The sequence below is a fragment of the Xylona heveae genome (genome assembly GCF_001619985.1).
Source record: "Xylona heveae TC161 unplaced genomic scaffold L228scaffold_14, whole genome shotgun sequence".
Taxonomy (NCBI): Eukaryota; Fungi; Ascomycota; class Xylonomycetes; order Xylonales; family Xylonaceae; genus Xylona; species Xylona heveae.
The window spans coordinates 17,561-34,839 of NW_017264206.1; the positions used below are offsets into that span (position 1 = coordinate 17,561).

At 48.0% G+C, this 17,279-nt stretch overlaps 9 protein-coding genes across 9 annotated transcripts; 7 read left to right on the forward strand and 2 right to left on the reverse strand.

Annotated features, from left to right (window-relative positions):
• Window positions 1–548: 548 nt before the first annotated feature.
• Window positions 549–1,380, forward strand: L228DRAFT_215189 (arad-like aldolase/epimerase; the record flags this gene model as incomplete). The annotated part of the gene is made up of 2 exons (XM_018330069.1): window positions 549–751; window positions 804–1,380. The coding sequence occupies 2 exons, from the start codon at window positions 549–551 to the stop codon at window positions 1,378–1,380; spliced, it is 780 nt and encodes a 259-aa protein (XP_018184645.1).
• Window positions 1,381–2,397: 1,017 nt separating this feature from the next.
• Window positions 2,398–3,558, forward strand: L228DRAFT_215167 (2-dehydropantoate 2-reductase family protein; the record flags this gene model as incomplete). The annotated part of the gene is made up of 3 exons (XM_018330065.1): window positions 2,398–2,590; window positions 2,659–3,317; window positions 3,379–3,558. 3 exons carry the CDS (start codon window positions 2,398–2,400, stop codon window positions 3,556–3,558), a joined length of 1,032 nt encoding a protein of 343 aa, XP_018184646.1.
• On the forward strand, window positions 3,343–3,919 carry L228DRAFT_234269 (hypothetical protein). Its single transcript, XM_018330657.1, has one exon. The coding sequence runs from the start codon at window positions 3,704–3,706 to the stop codon at window positions 3,854–3,856; it is 153 nt and encodes a 50-aa protein (XP_018184647.1). The 5' UTR covers window positions 3,343–3,703; the 3' UTR covers window positions 3,857–3,919.
• A 331-nt stretch (window positions 3,920–4,250) lies between these two features.
• On the forward strand, window positions 4,251–6,688 carry L228DRAFT_251182 (cobW-domain-containing protein). Its single transcript, XM_018333502.1, has 8 exons — window positions 4,251–4,429; window positions 4,491–4,579; window positions 4,643–4,924; window positions 4,973–5,419; window positions 5,476–5,767; window positions 5,824–5,989; window positions 6,046–6,285; window positions 6,345–6,688. Exons 1-8 carry the CDS (start codon window positions 4,313–4,315, stop codon window positions 6,431–6,433), a joined length of 1,722 nt encoding a protein of 573 aa, XP_018184648.1. The 5' UTR covers window positions 4,251–4,312; the 3' UTR covers window positions 6,434–6,688.
• On the reverse strand, window positions 6,359–7,888 carry L228DRAFT_251184 (Clavaminate synthase-like protein). The gene is made up of 2 exons (XM_018333503.1): window positions 7,705–7,888; window positions 6,359–7,645 (listed from the first exon to the last, which is right to left on the reverse strand). Exons 1-2 carry the CDS (start codon window positions 7,811–7,813, stop codon window positions 6,630–6,632), a joined length of 1,125 nt encoding a protein of 374 aa, XP_018184649.1. The 5' UTR covers window positions 7,814–7,888; the 3' UTR covers window positions 6,359–6,629.
• Window positions 7,889–8,440: 552 nt separating this feature from the next.
• Window positions 8,441–10,218, forward strand: L228DRAFT_271357 (WD40 repeat-like protein; the record flags this gene model as incomplete). The annotated part of the gene is made up of 2 exons (XM_018335522.1): window positions 8,441–9,398; window positions 9,458–10,218. 2 exons carry the CDS (start codon window positions 8,441–8,443, stop codon window positions 10,216–10,218), a joined length of 1,719 nt encoding a protein of 572 aa, XP_018184650.1.
• A 478-nt stretch (window positions 10,219–10,696) lies between these two features.
• Window positions 10,697–13,498, forward strand: L228DRAFT_251186 (hypothetical protein). Its single transcript, XM_018333504.1, has 3 exons — window positions 10,697–11,173; window positions 11,250–12,100; window positions 12,152–13,498. The coding sequence occupies exons 1-3, from the start codon at window positions 10,927–10,929 to the stop codon at window positions 13,109–13,111; spliced, it is 2,058 nt and encodes a 685-aa protein (XP_018184651.1). The 5' UTR covers window positions 10,697–10,926; the 3' UTR covers window positions 13,112–13,498.
• A 662-nt stretch (window positions 13,499–14,160) lies between these two features.
• On the forward strand, window positions 14,161–15,336 carry L228DRAFT_201662 (DUF803-domain-containing protein; the record flags this gene model as incomplete). Its single annotated transcript, XM_018329636.1, has 3 exons — window positions 14,161–14,258; window positions 14,367–14,914; window positions 14,984–15,336. Coding segments are annotated over 3 exons (999 nt in total), but the record flags the coding sequence as incomplete, so codon positions are not given.
• Window positions 15,337–16,462: 1,126 nt separating this feature from the next.
• Window positions 16,463–17,230, reverse strand: L228DRAFT_224787 (hypothetical protein). Its single transcript, XM_018330356.1, has 3 exons — window positions 17,153–17,230; window positions 16,973–17,092; window positions 16,463–16,910 (listed from the first exon to the last, which is right to left on the reverse strand). The coding sequence occupies exons 2-3, from the start codon at window positions 17,068–17,070 to the stop codon at window positions 16,745–16,747; spliced, it is 264 nt and encodes an 87-aa protein (XP_018184653.1). The 5' UTR covers window positions 17,071–17,092; window positions 17,153–17,230; the 3' UTR covers window positions 16,463–16,744.
• Between the last annotated feature and the right edge of the window lie 49 nt (window positions 17,231–17,279).

Below are 17,279 nucleotides of genomic sequence, written 5' to 3' on the forward strand. Positions count from 1 at the left end.
GTAGACGGCGGTTTCAGTTGTGCGTTGCCGTCCGCGAATATTCCATCATGGAAGCATGTCGCAAAGGATTTCCCACTGGTCGCTGACACTTTCCCATTGTGGATTTATCTCTTCTTTATCAAATGCAACAGTTCGCCTATCAATCCCGGTGGGCAAGAAATGACGGTTCATTGAGATATTGTTTGTAAATCATTTGCGGCACCATTCTGCCTCGCCTTCTATTACCTCTCTAGCGCTATGACATTCCCGCCTCTCACAGACCCTTTAGTCCCCGCCACCGCTGCCATGCAGTTAACTGGTGGATGAAGAATTCCGGCAAACCATCCCGACAGATACTCCACGTTTTTATTTAAAAGGACCCGGACATCTGCTGGTGAACGACATTGACCATAGCGCAATTTTGACAATATCAAACTACCTTCCAGCCCCTCTTGAGTACCAAACATATCAAAATGGCACCATCAGTTGAAACAGTCCAGCATGTTCAGAAGCAGGAGGAGCCCGCTACAAAGGCGGTTGCTCTAAACGGACCGACGGCGAAGACGGAGATGACTGCGCTCGAGGCCATCTCACAAGGCACGCCTTTGGCCGGTATTCCTTCTTTCACCTCGATTGAGAAGCAGCGACATTGGATGCTGGAACACATGGCTGGCGCTTTTCGAGTGTTTGCCCGCAAGGGTTACACTGAGGGCATGAGCGGCCATATCTCTCTCCGGGATCCTGAGGACCCCCATACGTTCTGGACCAACCCGTAAGTCAATCGACAATCAGCCCTGCACGCTACTTGAGCTAACCAGGTGAAGTCTTGGAAAGTACTTTGGATTACTCACCGCGGGTGATATGATTCTCGTCAATTACGAAGGCAAGGCTGTCGGCGGCAACACGTCCCGCCCTGCAAATGCCGCTGGCTTTTTGATCCACGGAGCACTTCATAAAGCTCGGCCGGACGTCAATGCTGCCTGTCACACCCACTCTCCATATGGAAAGGCTTGGTCAACCTTTGCCCGGCCGGTGGAAATGCTCAACCAGGATGCGTGCATGTTCTACGGAGAAACACAGGCGGTCTACGATCAATTTGGTGGCATCGTCTTCTCCGATGAGGAGGGTGAAAGACTAGCCACTGCATTGGGTCCGAAGGGCAAGGCTATGATTCTCCGCAACCATGGCTTGTTGACCGTCGGGTCTACTGTGGACGAGGCTGCCTATCTTTTCACTCTGCTCGAGAGATCTTGCGAAGTGCAACTGATGGTTGAGGCTGCTGCTGCCAATGGCATTCCCAAGCAATACGTTGGTGACGCGGAAGCCGCTTACACCCATAAGATGGTAAACGACGCTGTAAGTGCATGCCTCATCCCAAAACCCTTTCACTTGGAAGATTAACCTTGTATTAGGAGAGTCTCTACTGCGAGTTCCAGCCGGATCTGGAATTCGAGGTTGAAATGAGCAGGTCAACACAGGCCCCCCAGGCTCAGATCACAAGCCACCAGCCTCGTCTTCTTGAGTAATATTCATTTGAATTTGCATATATGTTTTTTAGCGCTCCATTGTATTTGGGGATTGTCTAGGGGGGTTGGCAGTTTATTGCGTTCATCTTTGAATATACCTTATGTCGTTTCCTTGCTTATCGCCTCACGTGCATCTGGATATTTTTCCGTGAGTGCAATATTTTCATCAAACACAGCTTTCCGAAATACATCTACGTTGAACAATTCATTTCTGTTATTACAAATATGACATTGAATGCGCCTTTGACGGTTGAGGGAAAGGAGTGTACTGCTACTGAATCGGAAGTTCGAGACGAAGGGGGTCGGCAGTTTAGAAATGTTCCAAAGCGAGCTCGGAGCAATGATCGAATTACGCAAGGTTTTCCCTCATAAACGGTTTCAGATGTCGTCGGAAACTTTTGCAAAGTACGGGGGTATTGACTAATTCAGCATCTAAAGCAGGTTTCCCCATTCTTGAATCGAGTTTTGCTCCTCCGTAGCAGAGTAGGAAGGCTCAAGCTGAGCACCGGGCCGGGCTGGTTCCGGTGCATTTTGCCGAGGTGAAACAGGCAAGCTTCCGCGACACCGCCTTGCGCTTGGGCACCGTGCTAAGACTTTAGTTAGCCGCAGATGAGTCTAACCTATCAAAGTATCGGCCATTTGGCACTGGTACTCCGATACCTCCGAGATCGCTCAAGCGTGTCATTTTTTTATCGATAAGAAGGTGTTCTGCGTAGGGCGCGTCCTCTCTCTCAAAAGCTTTACGCAGATGCCCCATTGAGACTTTCAACAAATTTCTGCTACTAAAATATTATATTTGATCAAAAGCATTATATCTCATTGCCTTTTAAGACCTGTTTCTGTCCGTTTCACCTTGTTATTTCTGCGCCCAGTTCCGCCAGCTGCAAACAATATGGCTGAGAAAGCAAGCGTTCTGCTGATAGGCAGCGGAGGTGTTGGTACAATTGCTGCTGTGAATTTGGAACGTGGAGGGTTGGCTTCAGTGACAGCGGTTCTGCGCTCCAATTACAATATTGTTAAAGAATCCGGCTTCGACATTCAGTCCTGCGACCATGGACATTTGGAAGGCTGGCGCCCAAGCAAAAGTATTCGACCTCTCTCAATAAATGGATTTCGAGAACCGAGGACTGACGATGCGAACCACCACCTGAAGTAATCAACAGGATACCAGACGTGGCAAAGGAGAATCTCCGCCCATTCGATTACATTATTTGCACGACGAAGAACCTCCCTGATATTCCGCCCACTGTTACCGATCTGATCAGACCAGCCGTCACCCCCGGCCATACTGCCGTCGTTCTCATCCAGAACGGACTTAATATCGAGAAGCCCCTCCTTGCCGCATTCCCACAAAATGTGATTTTGTCTGGCGTCAGCCTGATTGGCTCCAAGGAGCCCACTCCAGCGAAGATTCTGCACGAATTTGAAGATCAATTGTTAGTTGGGGCTTTCAACAACCCGCAGCTCGATTCTGAGCACCAACAAAGTGTTGCCCGGAAGTTTGTAGAAATATACTCGGCAGGAGGGAAGACCAAATGCGAATATCAGGCAAAGGTGGGCTGGTACAGATGGCGGAAGCTAGTGTACAATGCTTGCTTGAACCCAATCTGTGCCATTACAGGGTTAGACACTGGGCGTATTCGATTGGCCGATGGTGCCATTGCTGGACTTCTCTACCCAGCAATGGAAGAAATTCGTGCCGCTGCAAAGGCGGCTGGACATGTTTTACCTGATGATATAGCACACCAAATGCTCACTATTGAGCCGGTAGAATTATATCTATCGCCAAGTATGCTGGTGGATTCCCGCAAGGTAAGGATATTACAGATTCATGTCTGATAGTTCGTTCGAACGGGCGCTAATTCTTTTTCAGGGAAACTTCATTGAGGTCGAAACCATCCTCGGCGAGCCGTTGAGAGAGGGAAGAGCACTTGGGGTTCCTATGCCAACCCTGTCCGTGCTCTATGAGCTTGGCCGTGCGATACAGTGGGGAAGGAAGGAAAGTCGAGGCATGGTCTCGATTCCGCCAAAGCAGGTCCCTGGCGATGTTTGAGGGGGGCACGCGCGTACACCAAACATCACTGCTGGCCAGGTCATAACCATCAAACGAAATTTCGTCGTCTGGCTCTCAGGATGAACTTCAACCAATAGGCGGATCCGTCAAGACCCATCGACTTGCAATTCATCAATAAAATTGCATGTTTGTGTTCCGTGCTAACGGGGTCTTGCTATTCTCTCTGACCATTGTCTGCTCGCTTATTGGCTGGTGGGAGCACGCTAGTAGGAATTGGCGTTGGATAGGCACGTCAATGGGGACCCTGGTGGTCAATATTTTGACAGTTGCAAATTGACAACCAAGATGGGATTTTGTTCAACTCAGCGGCCGATTATTTCACTTTATCATATCTCTAGAGAGTTGTCGTTAGCAAGATGTTGCAAGCTTCCGACATCAAAAGCATTTACAGGATACTTGTGGTAGACAGATTTCTTCTTACTGAATCAAAAGCTCACCTTCTTTGAAAAAATGACAAATGATATATCATAGAGATCGCAGTTGAGAATCCCAGAGATACAAGTGTCTTCGACTTTATCTGATTGCCGGTCCCTTCTCCTCGGCCTTACTAGAATGATATCCTGAGCGGCACATCATGGGGGACCTTGATGGTCTGCCTTTCTTAGCCATCTACCTCCAGTATTTAAAATATTTTCCACTCCGCAATTTTTGTAGAAGTCCCTTTTTCTTATTCTCTTCTTTTTCAAATTTTTGAAATCCATTGGCCACATTTTTGTTCGTTCACATCATCAAAATGGCCATCAAACTCTCTGAGAAGGTGAAAGCGGCGAAACAGGGCCAGCAAAACCACGATGATGCCAAATCATCGAACATAAAACAGCTACCCGTGACGCTTCTTTCGGGCTTCCTCGTATGTGTAACATAACAGTGTTAGCTAGAGTTCTCAGCGTTAGGTTACTAACTCCTCACAGGGTAGCGGCAAGACAACTCTTCTTGAGCACATTCTCAAGTCACCCGACCATGGCCTTCGTATTGCCGTCATTGTGAACGATATGAGCTCGTCAGTCTATATCCTCAGTCAATGACAGGATAGTTATGAAGCTGACAATTTCATATCTTGCAGAGTCAACGTCGATGCCAATCTTATCAAACACCATGTCGTCTCGCAAACAAAGGAGAAATTGATTCAGCTCCAGAACGGTTGCATTTGCTGTACCCTCCGGGGAGATTTACTCGAGGAGCTTGCGCGGCTTGCAAAGACTGACGGCATCCAATATGTTATAATTGAAAGTTCAGGCATCAGTGAGCCCATGCAAGTTGCTGAGACTTTTACGTCCGAGTTTTCGAAGGCGATGATCGAAGATGGCGCCGAGGAGGATCTCGATAACGAAATTTTGAAAGAAATGTAAGGCTTGTGGCAGGCTTCCTCTTTCCTCTTGCTAACCTGCCCCAGCCTTGATATTGGTGGACTTCATAAGATCGCGAAGCTCGACACGACAGTCACTGTCCTGGATGCATTCAACCTTTTGAACAACTTTTCCACTGCCGACTTCCTTTCCGATCGTTGGGGGGCCGAAGTTGTTCCCGAGGACGAACGAACAGTTACTGATCTCCTGGTTGATCAAATTGAGTTTGCCGACGTAGTCATCGTCAACAAGATGGACGTCGTGAAGCCGGAGACGAAAAAGTCGATTCTCAACATTGTTAAACAATTGAATCCGGCGGCAAAGGTTATCGAATCCACTTATTCCAGGGTCGACGTTAAACAGATTGTGGACACGGGCTTGTTCAACTTTGAAAAAGCTGCAACCAGCGCTGGCTGGCTGAAGAGTTTACACGAGATGACCCAGAGAGAGGTTGGCGGAAAGATGATAATGACTCCCAAACCAGAGACAGAAGAGTGAGTGAATACCTAGTTGTGTTGGGTTTGTTTGCGGTCAATAACTGGTAATACAGATACGGTATCTCCAACTTTGTATATCGCGCACGGAGACCGTTTCATCCAAAGCGACTATTCGAGCTCATCCATGACAAATTTGTCGTCATGCAAGATGCGGCACAAGAGGAAGGCGAGGATGATGATGAGGGCGATGAGGACGAGAGCGAGGACGAAGGCAACGGCGACAAGCCCCAAGAAGACGAAGAGCTCCCTGATGCTGATGGTTCCGAAGAGGAATGGGAAGGGTGTAGTGACAAAGAAATGGATGATGATTGGGATGGCAAAGAATTCCAGAACTTGGATCCAAAGGTAAACTTGACCACTCTATCTCTCTGCACGCAATCTGGTTCTGACAGTAGCTTTAGGTCATCCTTCAAAATAAGCAGAACAGCCCCATTTTCAAAACTCTCCTGCGATCAAAAGGTTTCTATTGGTTAGCGACAAGGCCATTGCAGCATGGTGAATGGAGTCAAGCAGGTGGTATGCTGACCATTCAGGGCGGCGGGCCGTGGTTTTGCATGCTGGAAGAAGGTTAGCATATATCCGTTCGGACAATCACTTCATGAAAGTACTGACTTGGATTTTAGACGACTGGCCAGAAGAGCCCGACGTCAAAAATGCAATCAAAGCCGACTTTGAGGGGCGATGGGGAGATAGACGACAAGAGCTTGTCTTTATTGGTGAAAGAATCGATCCCAAGGCTATCACCGACGCGTTCAACAGCTGTCTCTTGTCTGATGCAGAGTGGAAGAAATGCGAAAAGATTATGGGAAATAAGAAACTGAGTCCGAAGCAGATACAGGAAAAGCTGGGAGAGATCTTCGAAGGTAATTCCAATTTTCCCAGCATATTCGACATCTTTTGAGTACTAACGATGGCTGTTCAGATGGATTTGAGGATTGGCCAGATATTCTGGACGAAGCGGGCGATGACCATGAAGGTCATGGGCATGCCGGCCACCATCATCGCAAATGATTTCTTTTTCCTTGGATAAACAAAAGTTTGAATAAAAGTGCTTTGAAATTCCTATATTGGCCGTGCGACTGAGTCTAAATCTATCTCTCCTTAGTGAACCCTCTTGTACGCTATGATATAAAACTTTAAATAATGAAAAGTCAATTAACGCCGTCATCATGCAAATAATATCGAACTTGTTCGAAACGAGAGAAATTTAAGCATCAGGACCAGTAGGTGGAACACTGGCAGCAAGGTTGCATTGTCGGAAAATGCGGACTTCATCCTCGGCAAAAGCGCCTACAACCGAATGGATCACTCCTCGGTTGTGGAAGAGGACAAGGTCACCCTCTTCCCAGTCGTGGGCATAGACATATTTGGGACTGATACCGGGACGCTGAAGGTCATGAACGATGCGGCGAACCTCGGCCAAATCGTCAATGATGGTGCCGTCCTTGAGATGCAGCTTCTGAACGGCACAAGGGTGAACCTGAAGCGCCAAAGCGCCTGTGACGGGGTTTTTCCACACCATAGGCAGGATCTGAATCTTGCTCTCGTCGATCAGAGGAAGCTCACTCTCCGGTAGCTCGAGGCCCTCCGAGTGCAATCCGAGGCCATCGCTCAGAGCCTTTGCGGACGACATCCAAACATACGGGTGCGGGGCGTACTGCACTTTAGTTGTGCGGACAAATTCCTTCTGCTCCTCGGACAGGATGTCGTACATCTTGTAGCCGCTCGCAAAGGCCGTGGTACCAAGAGGCACTTCCATCTCGTCACCGGTACCATCATCATATCTGAGAAGCTGTCTGCGACCCTTGGGAACGGAGACAGCCATGAGAGTGGTGACAAAGGGTGGGTTGAGGTCGTACAATGCGGCGTCAATGTGCCATCGGTAGAAACGCGTCACGTTGAGATCTTCTTCGATTGGAACAGGATCCTTGTGGAAAGTTCGGTGGTGCGGGTGCTTGAGCTTGATATTCTCGAGCCCCTCAAATGAAGGAACGTGACCATTGCCAATGACCTGCACCTGAGGTTGGTGGGGAATGGTCTTGAGATCAGGGTGTAAGATAGATCGCTTGACGTCCAAGGTTTTGCCATGACCGTAAGAAGTCGAGCTCTGGTCGAAGCGGTTTGTCAATTCGTATTGTGCCTTGGGTGTTAAAGCGCCCTGGCCTTTGAAGATGACGACTTGGTGATTGTACAGGGCATTGTGGATAACTTCGAATTGCTGGTCTAGAGCAAGATACGCATTAGACAAAGATCAAGGATGAAAATTTTGAAGAATAATTTACCAGAAAGGTTATTCAAGTCAGCTCCACGAATTTCTGCTCCAAGACCAATCCCAGTCTTAAGGTCTGAAGCAGGAAGAGGGTGAACGGTTGGGAGGGTGAGCCCAGGCATGTTTTCGAGTAATCCTCAAGGTGGATAGTCTAATATGCAATTCTGATCTTCTGAATGCCAGGAAATCGACCTTTGAGCTGATAATTCTCCAGACATGGCGGGCGGTTGCAATATATATACCAAAGGGCGGCCTGTATCAAAGGATCGAATTGCTTCACATGAAAGCGGACAGCTGAGCAGGATAACAATGTCGCTCGGACGAGATTTAGATCTCGTCCGAGCGAATAAACTCGCGAGGTTACGGCGGACTGTTAGTAACAGTTATGCAAAATCCTTAACTCTGCTAGCTCAACGGAGAAACGATTGGAATCCAGGATCCACGAATTCAATTCTGCCTGAGAAAACTAAAAGTAGATTATGTATACAATTTACTGAAAGTAGGCTCTTCATCAAGATAGCTGATACCTAAGATATATTCTCTAATTCAGTCATAATTTTTCCTAGTGCACAGTTACTCTCCCATATGACTTGACCCGCCATGGGTGCGGAAACACCCGCAAACTTAGATCATAGCCCATTCGTATCCGCAAGCATGAAATAAAATACTACCACTGTCATCGTCTAAACAGGAATAGGATTACGAAGCTGGATTGTCAAATGGTTGTATATTGATACAGGGCTTTTACCATGGAGGACAGCTCAGAGGAAGGGCTTCGAAGCTTTCTTCCAGCATCGTTTGGGAAACAGGCCAGAACCGCGAATATTGATGCCCAGATCGACCGAACAAAGCGACAGGCAGAAGATGAAAGTTCAAGGGACCAGTCTGCCCGCGCCAGTTCTGCATCTTCTTCAGATGACGATTCGGAGTCTTCAGATGAGGATGACGAATTTCCAGTCTCGCACGAGCTTGTGCTCAAGACTCACGAACGCGCCGTCACCACTGTAACAGTCGACCCCTCCGGATCCCGACTTATAAGTGGATCGACAGACTGCACGCTCAAGCTTCACGATTTTGCATCTATGACACCCACTACGATCCGTGCTTTCCGCTCAGTCGATCCAACAGCATCGAAAACTTCCGCTGCCTCTGAAACGCATCCTATCAACCACATTGCATTCAATCCGCTTTCGCCCAGCCACATGCTGGTCATTCCGGCATTACCGCAGGCCAAGATTCTCAATCGAGACGGAGAAGTGATCAGCGAGTTCGTCAAAGGAGACATGTACCTTCGTGATATGAATAATACAAAGGGCCATATTTCAGAAATCACGACTGGGACTTGGCATCCGACTGAAAAGGAACTCTGCGTCACTGCTGGTACAGATAGCACTCTTCGCATCTGGGATATCAACAATAAACGGTCTCAAAAGGAAGTGATAGTGTACAAATCAAAGGTTGCCGGACAGGCCGGTCGGACAAGGATGACGGCGGTGGCATGGGGAAGCCCTCTTCAAGGCGGGCAAAATGTGCTTGTTTCTGCCGCCTTGGATGGAACCCTTGTAATGTGGGGTGGCAACGGGCCTTTTACTCGGCCGTCAGCTGAAATTAGAGATGCGCACGTCAAGAACACTTGGACTGGTGGTATTGATATCAGTGCAGATGGCAGATTGGTGGTTACAAGAGGAGGGGACGATACCATTAAGCGTAAGAATCACACATATCTTAGAGCATCGCTTCTGGTCTGCTAACTCGTAATCATATAGTGTGGGATACTCGAAAGTTCAAAACACCAATCACTGTCGCCTCGCATCCCTCGACTTCAAGTCAGTATCCGTCGTCTAATATTCAATTCTCTCCTTCATCAGCAAACGTGATTACGGGTTCAGCATCTGGCCATCTTCATATTCTCAATCCAGCGACTCTCAAGCCGGAACTTGTCACTCCAGTAACTCCCGGATCACCATTGATCACAGTTTTGTGGCACGAGAAGCTTAACCAAATAATCACCGGGTCTGCTAATGCAGAAACCCATGTTCTTTACAACCCCAATACTTCATCTCGCGGCGCTGCTCTTGTCATGTCTAAGGCGCCGAAGCGACGACACATTGACGATGACCCTACTCTCACAACGGACCTATCGCAAGGCATCTCTGGAGACAGCATCGTCACACCTGGGGGAATGATGGCCGGACGGAACACGGCGGCCACTAGCTTTGCTGCTAGACATCCAACCATTGGATTGACTGCGTCAGGTCGGTCTCGGGATCCACGGAGACCCCATTTACCTGCGCAAACCCCATTCGCGAAGAGTCAACCAGACGAAAAGCACATTCAAGAACATATTCCTTTGAGCTCCATGCGAGACGAGGACCCGCGAGAAGCGCTTCTCAAATATGCCGAAAAGGCAGAGAAGGATCCTCTATTCACCAATGCATGGAAACAAACCCAACCAAAGACAATATACGCTGACATCAGTGATGACGAAGCTGATGAGGGGCCTGATAAGAAGCGCCCTCGCACATAGCTACGCTCAGCTTCGCAATCCAGAGAACTCGATCTGTTTTTAAGTCTGAATTGGGGGAAAACGGCGTCTTTTTGCGAAAGAGATTTTTCGCTTTTACTCTTTTAAATTACTTGCCGGGCATTTTACTCGGTGCTGAAGAAAAGTCTTTGAAGATACGACACACAAATATTTTGATCGAATCAAGACTGGCAGGGATCCACTCTTATGACTTGCATGTATTGCCTTTGCGCACATTCAATGATGAGGAATAATTAGGCTCAGAGATGGTGAACATGCTATACAGACAAGCGAAAAGGCCGATCAAGCATTCTCATCTCGTTCATGACATTCTGGGTGCCATTGATTGGAGCAAAAGTCAACAAATCAATTGCCAGTCATAGGCTGTTTCGCCGATCTAGGAGCTCTACCCTGAACGCTGGTGGCGAGTTAGATAAAGGCGTTCGCGTGCCAATTGGCGCTAAATAAGCCGATAGGAAATAAACTTCTCGCCGTTCCTTCCAAAGTCCGTCACCTTGTCAGCTCAAGCGAATCGATCCCGATAAGAGAGACCTAAGGACCTCCCCCAGACTTTTGATATATCGTAGAAAGTCGGGCCAACTTCCCTTTTTCACCTCTGTCCCCACAGTCGCTCCCCCATTGACAGAAGCATTGCTGGTCGTACCCACTGACTGTGTGCGTCCTTTTTTCCAACCTTCACACACACATAGCATGGCAAATGTCGCGCCATCTGGGAGATCAAGGTCGCTTGCCGGGTGCATCACGTGCAGATCTCGTAAAGTAAAGTGTGACGAAACCCGTCCCACATGCCGATTGTGCGCACGCAACAACCTTGTCTGCGGCGGTTACAAGGCGAGAATAGCCTTTGTCACGTATATTCCGTCAAGAGATGATTTCGAGGCGGTGTCCAATACAGACTCGGACTGGCTGGCCGGGCGCAGACGGGTCCTTTATTCAGGTATGCTTATTCCAGCGCTAGTTGTGTGCTTGCCTACGAAGAAGGCAAAAGATTGCTGAATAGCTCTCGTAACCAGAGGATGAACGTGCTGCAATGTCGGCCTCCGTAAGCCGATCAGTCACGAAGCTTGGAATTCAGCAGGTGTTGGAAGACTTGGAGTCCGATTGTCTCGGTCTTTTGGATCCCACGGAAATCTACAAAGGCCCCTTTGGTGCCTTTCGACTGCCTCGCGAGGAGGCCGTGAAGAAGCAAAACGGAATTTCCCTACTATGCAGTACGCCCAGGTCAATTGAAACACTATCCGAAAGTTCTCTACCAGCCAGTGGGACTCCAGAATACATTCGCGCAGGCCCCGAAGCCACTGGATGCCAGCAAGAGCAGCATGACGAGCATTCGCTGGTCGATGAGCTTGACTTGTTTGCTGCTGAGTTTGATCCACTATCTACTCCGTCACACTGGGACTTGGCAACAGAAAGAGCGGTCGCGGACATTGCTCCTCTCCAGATATCACCCTTGAGCTACAGCGCCCTACATGAGGGAAGCGTTGCCCTGATTCGGCATTTATTTGAGCACTACAAATCACAAGCCGGCAGACTGTTCTCTCCTCTTCTAATTCGAAAGTCTCCATGGGCTGTCCTTCATCTTCCGTGTGCATTAGCTACGTTTTCAGAGTTGACCCTGTGGAACACGGCAAGTCCTGTGCGATTGGCACTCTTCAATGCATTACTTGCCGTGAGCGCATTTAATTTGGACCGGATTCAACTCTATCAGATGAGCGCGACAAATCGCTGGTGGGTTCTGGCTGAGGGTTTCAGAAAAGTCGCACAGAAAGAGCTCCAGAGCTGCTTGTCGCTAGAACCGGCAAAGTCAAAAGAGATCAAATACAAGGAGCAGCTGATGGCGCTCTTGACCATGGTTACGATATCAGTAAGTTTTGACTTTGAAATTACCTTGTGAATGGCACTCACGATTGTTCAGGTCACTAGTGGTGAGCTTCGTGACGCGAGATACTATCTCCTGGAAGCCGAAAAGATCATTTGCGAGCGGGGCTTACCCAAAACCACCAAGTCAAGAAAGGTGGCTATGCTTCACCATATCTATGTTTTTCTACGAGTCATCGAAGAAAGCACCTTTGTGTACCCTAGAGGCACCTGGTGTAGCCCACCGATCGGATCTACGGCTGCCGATAACCTCCACTTGGCTCAGTTCCCCTCGTTGCAGACTCACAGTTTCAGCCTTGGGCAAGATCTCAGCGATCTTTGTGGACTTGATTTTGAAACTGAATTGATGGGAGAAAGGGAAGCGAGCGAAAATCTCTTTGCCGGAATATATGGTATCCCAGAAAGCCTCCTGTCGTTGCTATCTAAGACAACATGTCTTGCCAACGAGATTCTGGCAAACACCGATTTGCAGCTTCCGATTCCGTTGGATCTTATCGAGAAAAGCAAATTGCTCGAAAATGAAATTGTCTCTCGACAATGGGAGGCTTTCGAAGAACTGTCCTCGTGCCGCGACGAGTCGCAGGATTTACCAGCAAATCGAACAATCATGCATCATATGAACAATGCGATCCATTCTGCGCTGTTGGTCTACTTTTACCGGAGGGTGTCGAATCTTAATCCGATGATCCTTCAGAGTCACGTGGACATCATCATCGCCTCTCTGTGCCAATGCGAACAGGAAATGACAAACGCTAGCATTGTCAACTGTGGAATCCTCTGGCCAGGCTTTATTGCGGCGACTGAAGCTCTAGGTGAAGGCCGTCAGAGAGAAATCTCTCGGTTTCTTCGTGCTTCAGCCCAAACCAGCGGCATGAGACATTTCGAAGTCGCTGCTGACTTGGCCGAGGAGGTATGGAAAATCCGACGTGAGCAAGGTTCGGATGTCAGCTGGGTGGAGATTGTGCGTAATCGCAGAGTGCCACTCGTCTTAACGTGATCATTTTTTTTTCTTTTGGCATTTTATATCAAATCAAGGACAAGGAGGACCGGAGCATTCGGAAGTTTCATAGAGGGTCATGGGATTTATCAAGGATACCAATGGGAGAGATTTGCATGCTATTTGGAAAGTTTTCTTTGATACAAACCCTAGTTCGCAACCTTGTCAGATTTAGACACCACGAATGCAAACTGTATATTGGCATTCTACACTGTCGACAGCCGCAAATAATTCACTGTATCATACCTTGAGGTACAGGGCGCGGATATATTCAATGGGCAATGGATTTACGTGGATAATACTGCTCTGGCCTTTGTAATGGAAGTCTCAGCAATTTAACACAAATCAGAAATATTAAAAGGTGATTTAATAGACAATTCTCAGGAGAAAAAATTGCCATGTCAAATTTAATTTCCACAATTAAAAGCATTCGAAACCCTTTTCTTACAAATATAATACTAATTCTTGCTTAACTTATCAATTGTTAATAATCATATTCCCCGTTAAAGGAGCCCCCTGGGTCAGTTTCTAGTGTCTTGACGGAGCTTCGGCATAAGCGATGCTTGCCGTTGTGCCCCGAGCCAGTTCACAGCAGGAGCTTCAGTCATAGGCTAGAAGACTTGGCTCCACAAAATTCGCCCGACCATGATGGCATCCACCGCCAATCTCACAGGCAACAACAAGTTCCGAACATCCTGACACCCTTCGTCTACTTCACTAAATAATATGCAGCACAGCATGAAAACCTCTTAAATGGCTAGCGGCAGTTTTCACGCATAGGACTTCACCCTGGACATTTTGTCCTGCTTTTCGAAGCTTATTCGGCTGGCGCACATTGCCGCCAACTCCTGCGCGTTTTGTGTACGCGCCTCAAAAATCCATTCGCCGAAGCTGAAGAAGGAACTTCAACTTCCTAGAGAAGGAAGAGAATGCTTATTCCAAGAACCTTGGAGGGGTCAACGAACTCCCACGGTGGGTCAAGTCTGTCGGCGCTTGTCTTCGCGCTGACCGGCTCATCTTCAAACGACGAGTCAGATCTCCATAGATGGTCATCGTTTATTGGCATTGTGACCGCCATCATTGGAAACATACTCATCTCATTTGCTCTCAATACGCAACGTTATGCACATATAAGGCTTGGCAGAGAGTTTGAGGAACGGAGTAGAGCTTGGAAACATGGAAAGAAGAGGAGATACTCACCAGAAAATTATGGATCGATAGACGGGATTTCGGATGGGCAGCAGCGCCATTCTAGTCAGCCAGCTCCTACTTCGTCGTACCGTGATGATCCGGAAGCTGAAGGCCTTGAGATATCTTCTCCGTCACGCCGATTCGGACCTAAAGTACGGGAGGCTCGAAGCTCTGAGAAACTGGACGAACATCTTCCACGAAAGTCATATCTCAAGTCTCCGTATTGGTGGGCTGGCATCATCCTTATGGTCGTTGGAGAAGCTGGCAACTTTCTTGCCTATGGATTTGCGCCAGCCTCCATTGTCTCCCCACTTGGAGTTGTCGCTTTGATTTCAAACTGCATTATCGCGCCCTGCATGCTCAAGGAACGATTTCGAAAACGAGATTTCTGGGGTGTGCTCATAGCTATTGGTGGTGCCGTGACAGTCGTTTTGAGCGCAAAACAGGAAGAGCAGAAGCTAGGGCCGGGCGATGTCTGGCAGGCGATTACGAGGTGGGAGTTCGAGACATATCTTGGTATAACCGTTGCTTTGATTTCAGTCTTGATGTGGGCAAGTGGCAGATATGGAGATAGGACCATTTTGATTGATTTGGGGCTGGTTGGGTTATTTGGTTAGTTTTCGAAATCCTTGAAAAACTAATCTACCCTTCCCAGCAACGCCTTGTACTGATTCTTACCAGGAGGTTACACGGCCCTATCGACCAAGGGAGTCGCTTCTCTCCTTTCATACACCTTTTGGCACATTATTACTTTCCCCGTGACGTATCTCCTTGTGGCGATCCTCATTTCGACTGCCTTGCTCCAGATTCGTTATCTGAACCGCGCGCTACAACGTTTCGATTCGACCCAGGTCATTCCAACGCAGTTTGTCCTCTTCACACTTTCTGTTATCATCGGTAGTTCCATTCTTTACCGGGATTTTGAATCTGCTACACCTTCTAGAATATCAAAGTTTGTTGGCGGGTGCGCCTTGACCTTCCTAGGGGTATATTTCATTACTAGTGGAAGGGTCCATGAAACAAGCGACGACGCAGCTACTGAGAGCGATGAGGAAGAAACCATTGGGCTTGCTCATGAAGTGCCGTATCGGGATGAGCTCGGTATAGATGACGCCGAGAATGGTGGCCAGCCAGATCGAAAGTCGACCGTTCTCAAAACCGATCAAGGCGACACTTTGTCTCCACCGCAATTACCTCGTCCCGCAACTCACGACGGCCCAACTGCGCCTGCAAGCACGTCATTCAAATCCCGTGGAGGATCGCCTACGAGACGGGAAGTTTCACCTCATACAAGCTTGAATGACACTCTAGAGGTTCGATCCTCACTGCTAGATAACCCATGGCAATCTTCGAATGATCTTTTGGTCCCTTCAACTCCTCAGCTATCTGTCCAGGACGCTGTTTCCACCTCCGATCTTCCATCGGCCGTTAACGATAACAATCCCCGGCCAGTCACACCCAACGAACAAAGTACGGGCAAGCAAAAAATATTAGAGTCTCCTGGAGTTCAAAGGCCAAAACGGCTTTCGCGAAATTCAATGTCTCGAATTATGCCTGCTCCTTTGAGTTCGCCTCTTTCTTCATCTTTGAGTGCTGTGGTTGCGGATAATTTGCGAAGAGGCGTCGATAATTCACCTTCGAAACGAAGAACTAGCCGGCCTCGACCCGAAACCTCTGCAGCTACTCTTTCTCGGGGCTCTTCTCGTCAAAACATTGATGTCCCGCTCAGTGGCGGCGAGGAGGACCAAGAGGCCTCTGCACTTGACGCACTAGGTCCACAGGCTATGGCTAGAACCCGGAGCTTGAGCTCGACCTTGACCGACATGCTTCGAAAGAAAAGGTTCAGGAGAGATAGTCAGGTAATCGAAGGTTGAAATGATTCTTTTTTTTTTTTTTTTTCTTTTTTTCAATTCGTTGCAGAATTCCACAAACTACCTAAGGTATGCAGGGAGTGTTTGGCCTTGCTCTTTGCATATCACTTCAATATTCTTCTTGTACAGCATCACTTCCTTATTATTGAGTCGTTCATTTAAAGATACCACAGCAACCATGATTAGCATAGCAGACGCCTTGAAACAGGATCATGTACATATACTTAATGCTTCATTAACTGCGGAAGCCACAACTTACGATTCCAAAAGTTTCATAATTGGACTATTAACTCGATATATTTCTCCCAAGGATTCTGTTTTACCTGTAGACGCCAAGGTAATAATATTCCTAGATATTTAGGTAGGTACTTGGTCAATTGTGATGTGGAAGGAAATTAATTATTCAAAGAATAGTTGATAAAGCCCGATCTCCATGAGAGCCTCGTACATAACCTTCGTCGAGTCGTAATCATTGGACGCTCCGCAGGTCAAAGCATAAAGAGACTATGCTTGATGAAGAAAAAAAGATGTACACTCTAATGGAAAAACTCCACAAATTCACATTATTTCCCTAGTGATGAGAGTCGCCCTTGGCACCATGCGCGTGGTCGTCTTTTAGGAACAGATATTCATAGCCGCAGTATACCGCAAACGCCACCGTTGCAATACCCAGCCCAGGAAAACTCCCTTTGAATCGATTCCATCTCGAAAAAGGGCCTGTATATCGCCATTGTTCACTGAAGGTAAGAAATCAGCTGGCTGTGATGGAGTGCTTTAACGCAGCTCCGATAGCACTCACTATCGCGCCCAAGGATCCTTAGCGGGAGCTCCCGATGAAGCCGCGAACTTGGCAGGATCGAAACCGGTGGGATTGGGATTTCCTCGAGGCGGTGCCATTTTGGAGCTATAAAATTATTTTCTGTGCAGTGTCAATTGAGTTATGCATCGATGGAAGCCCAAGAGCACCAGCTACACTAACTTGCAAATGCAACCGGGTATGGACTTGGTCAAAGGCGTGTTATTGTCCGACACTCGCTATCTTAGGGGCCGCTATCACTATAATTGTGGGGGAGGAGAGACGAGCCAAGAGGAAGGAGGTTGAGTCG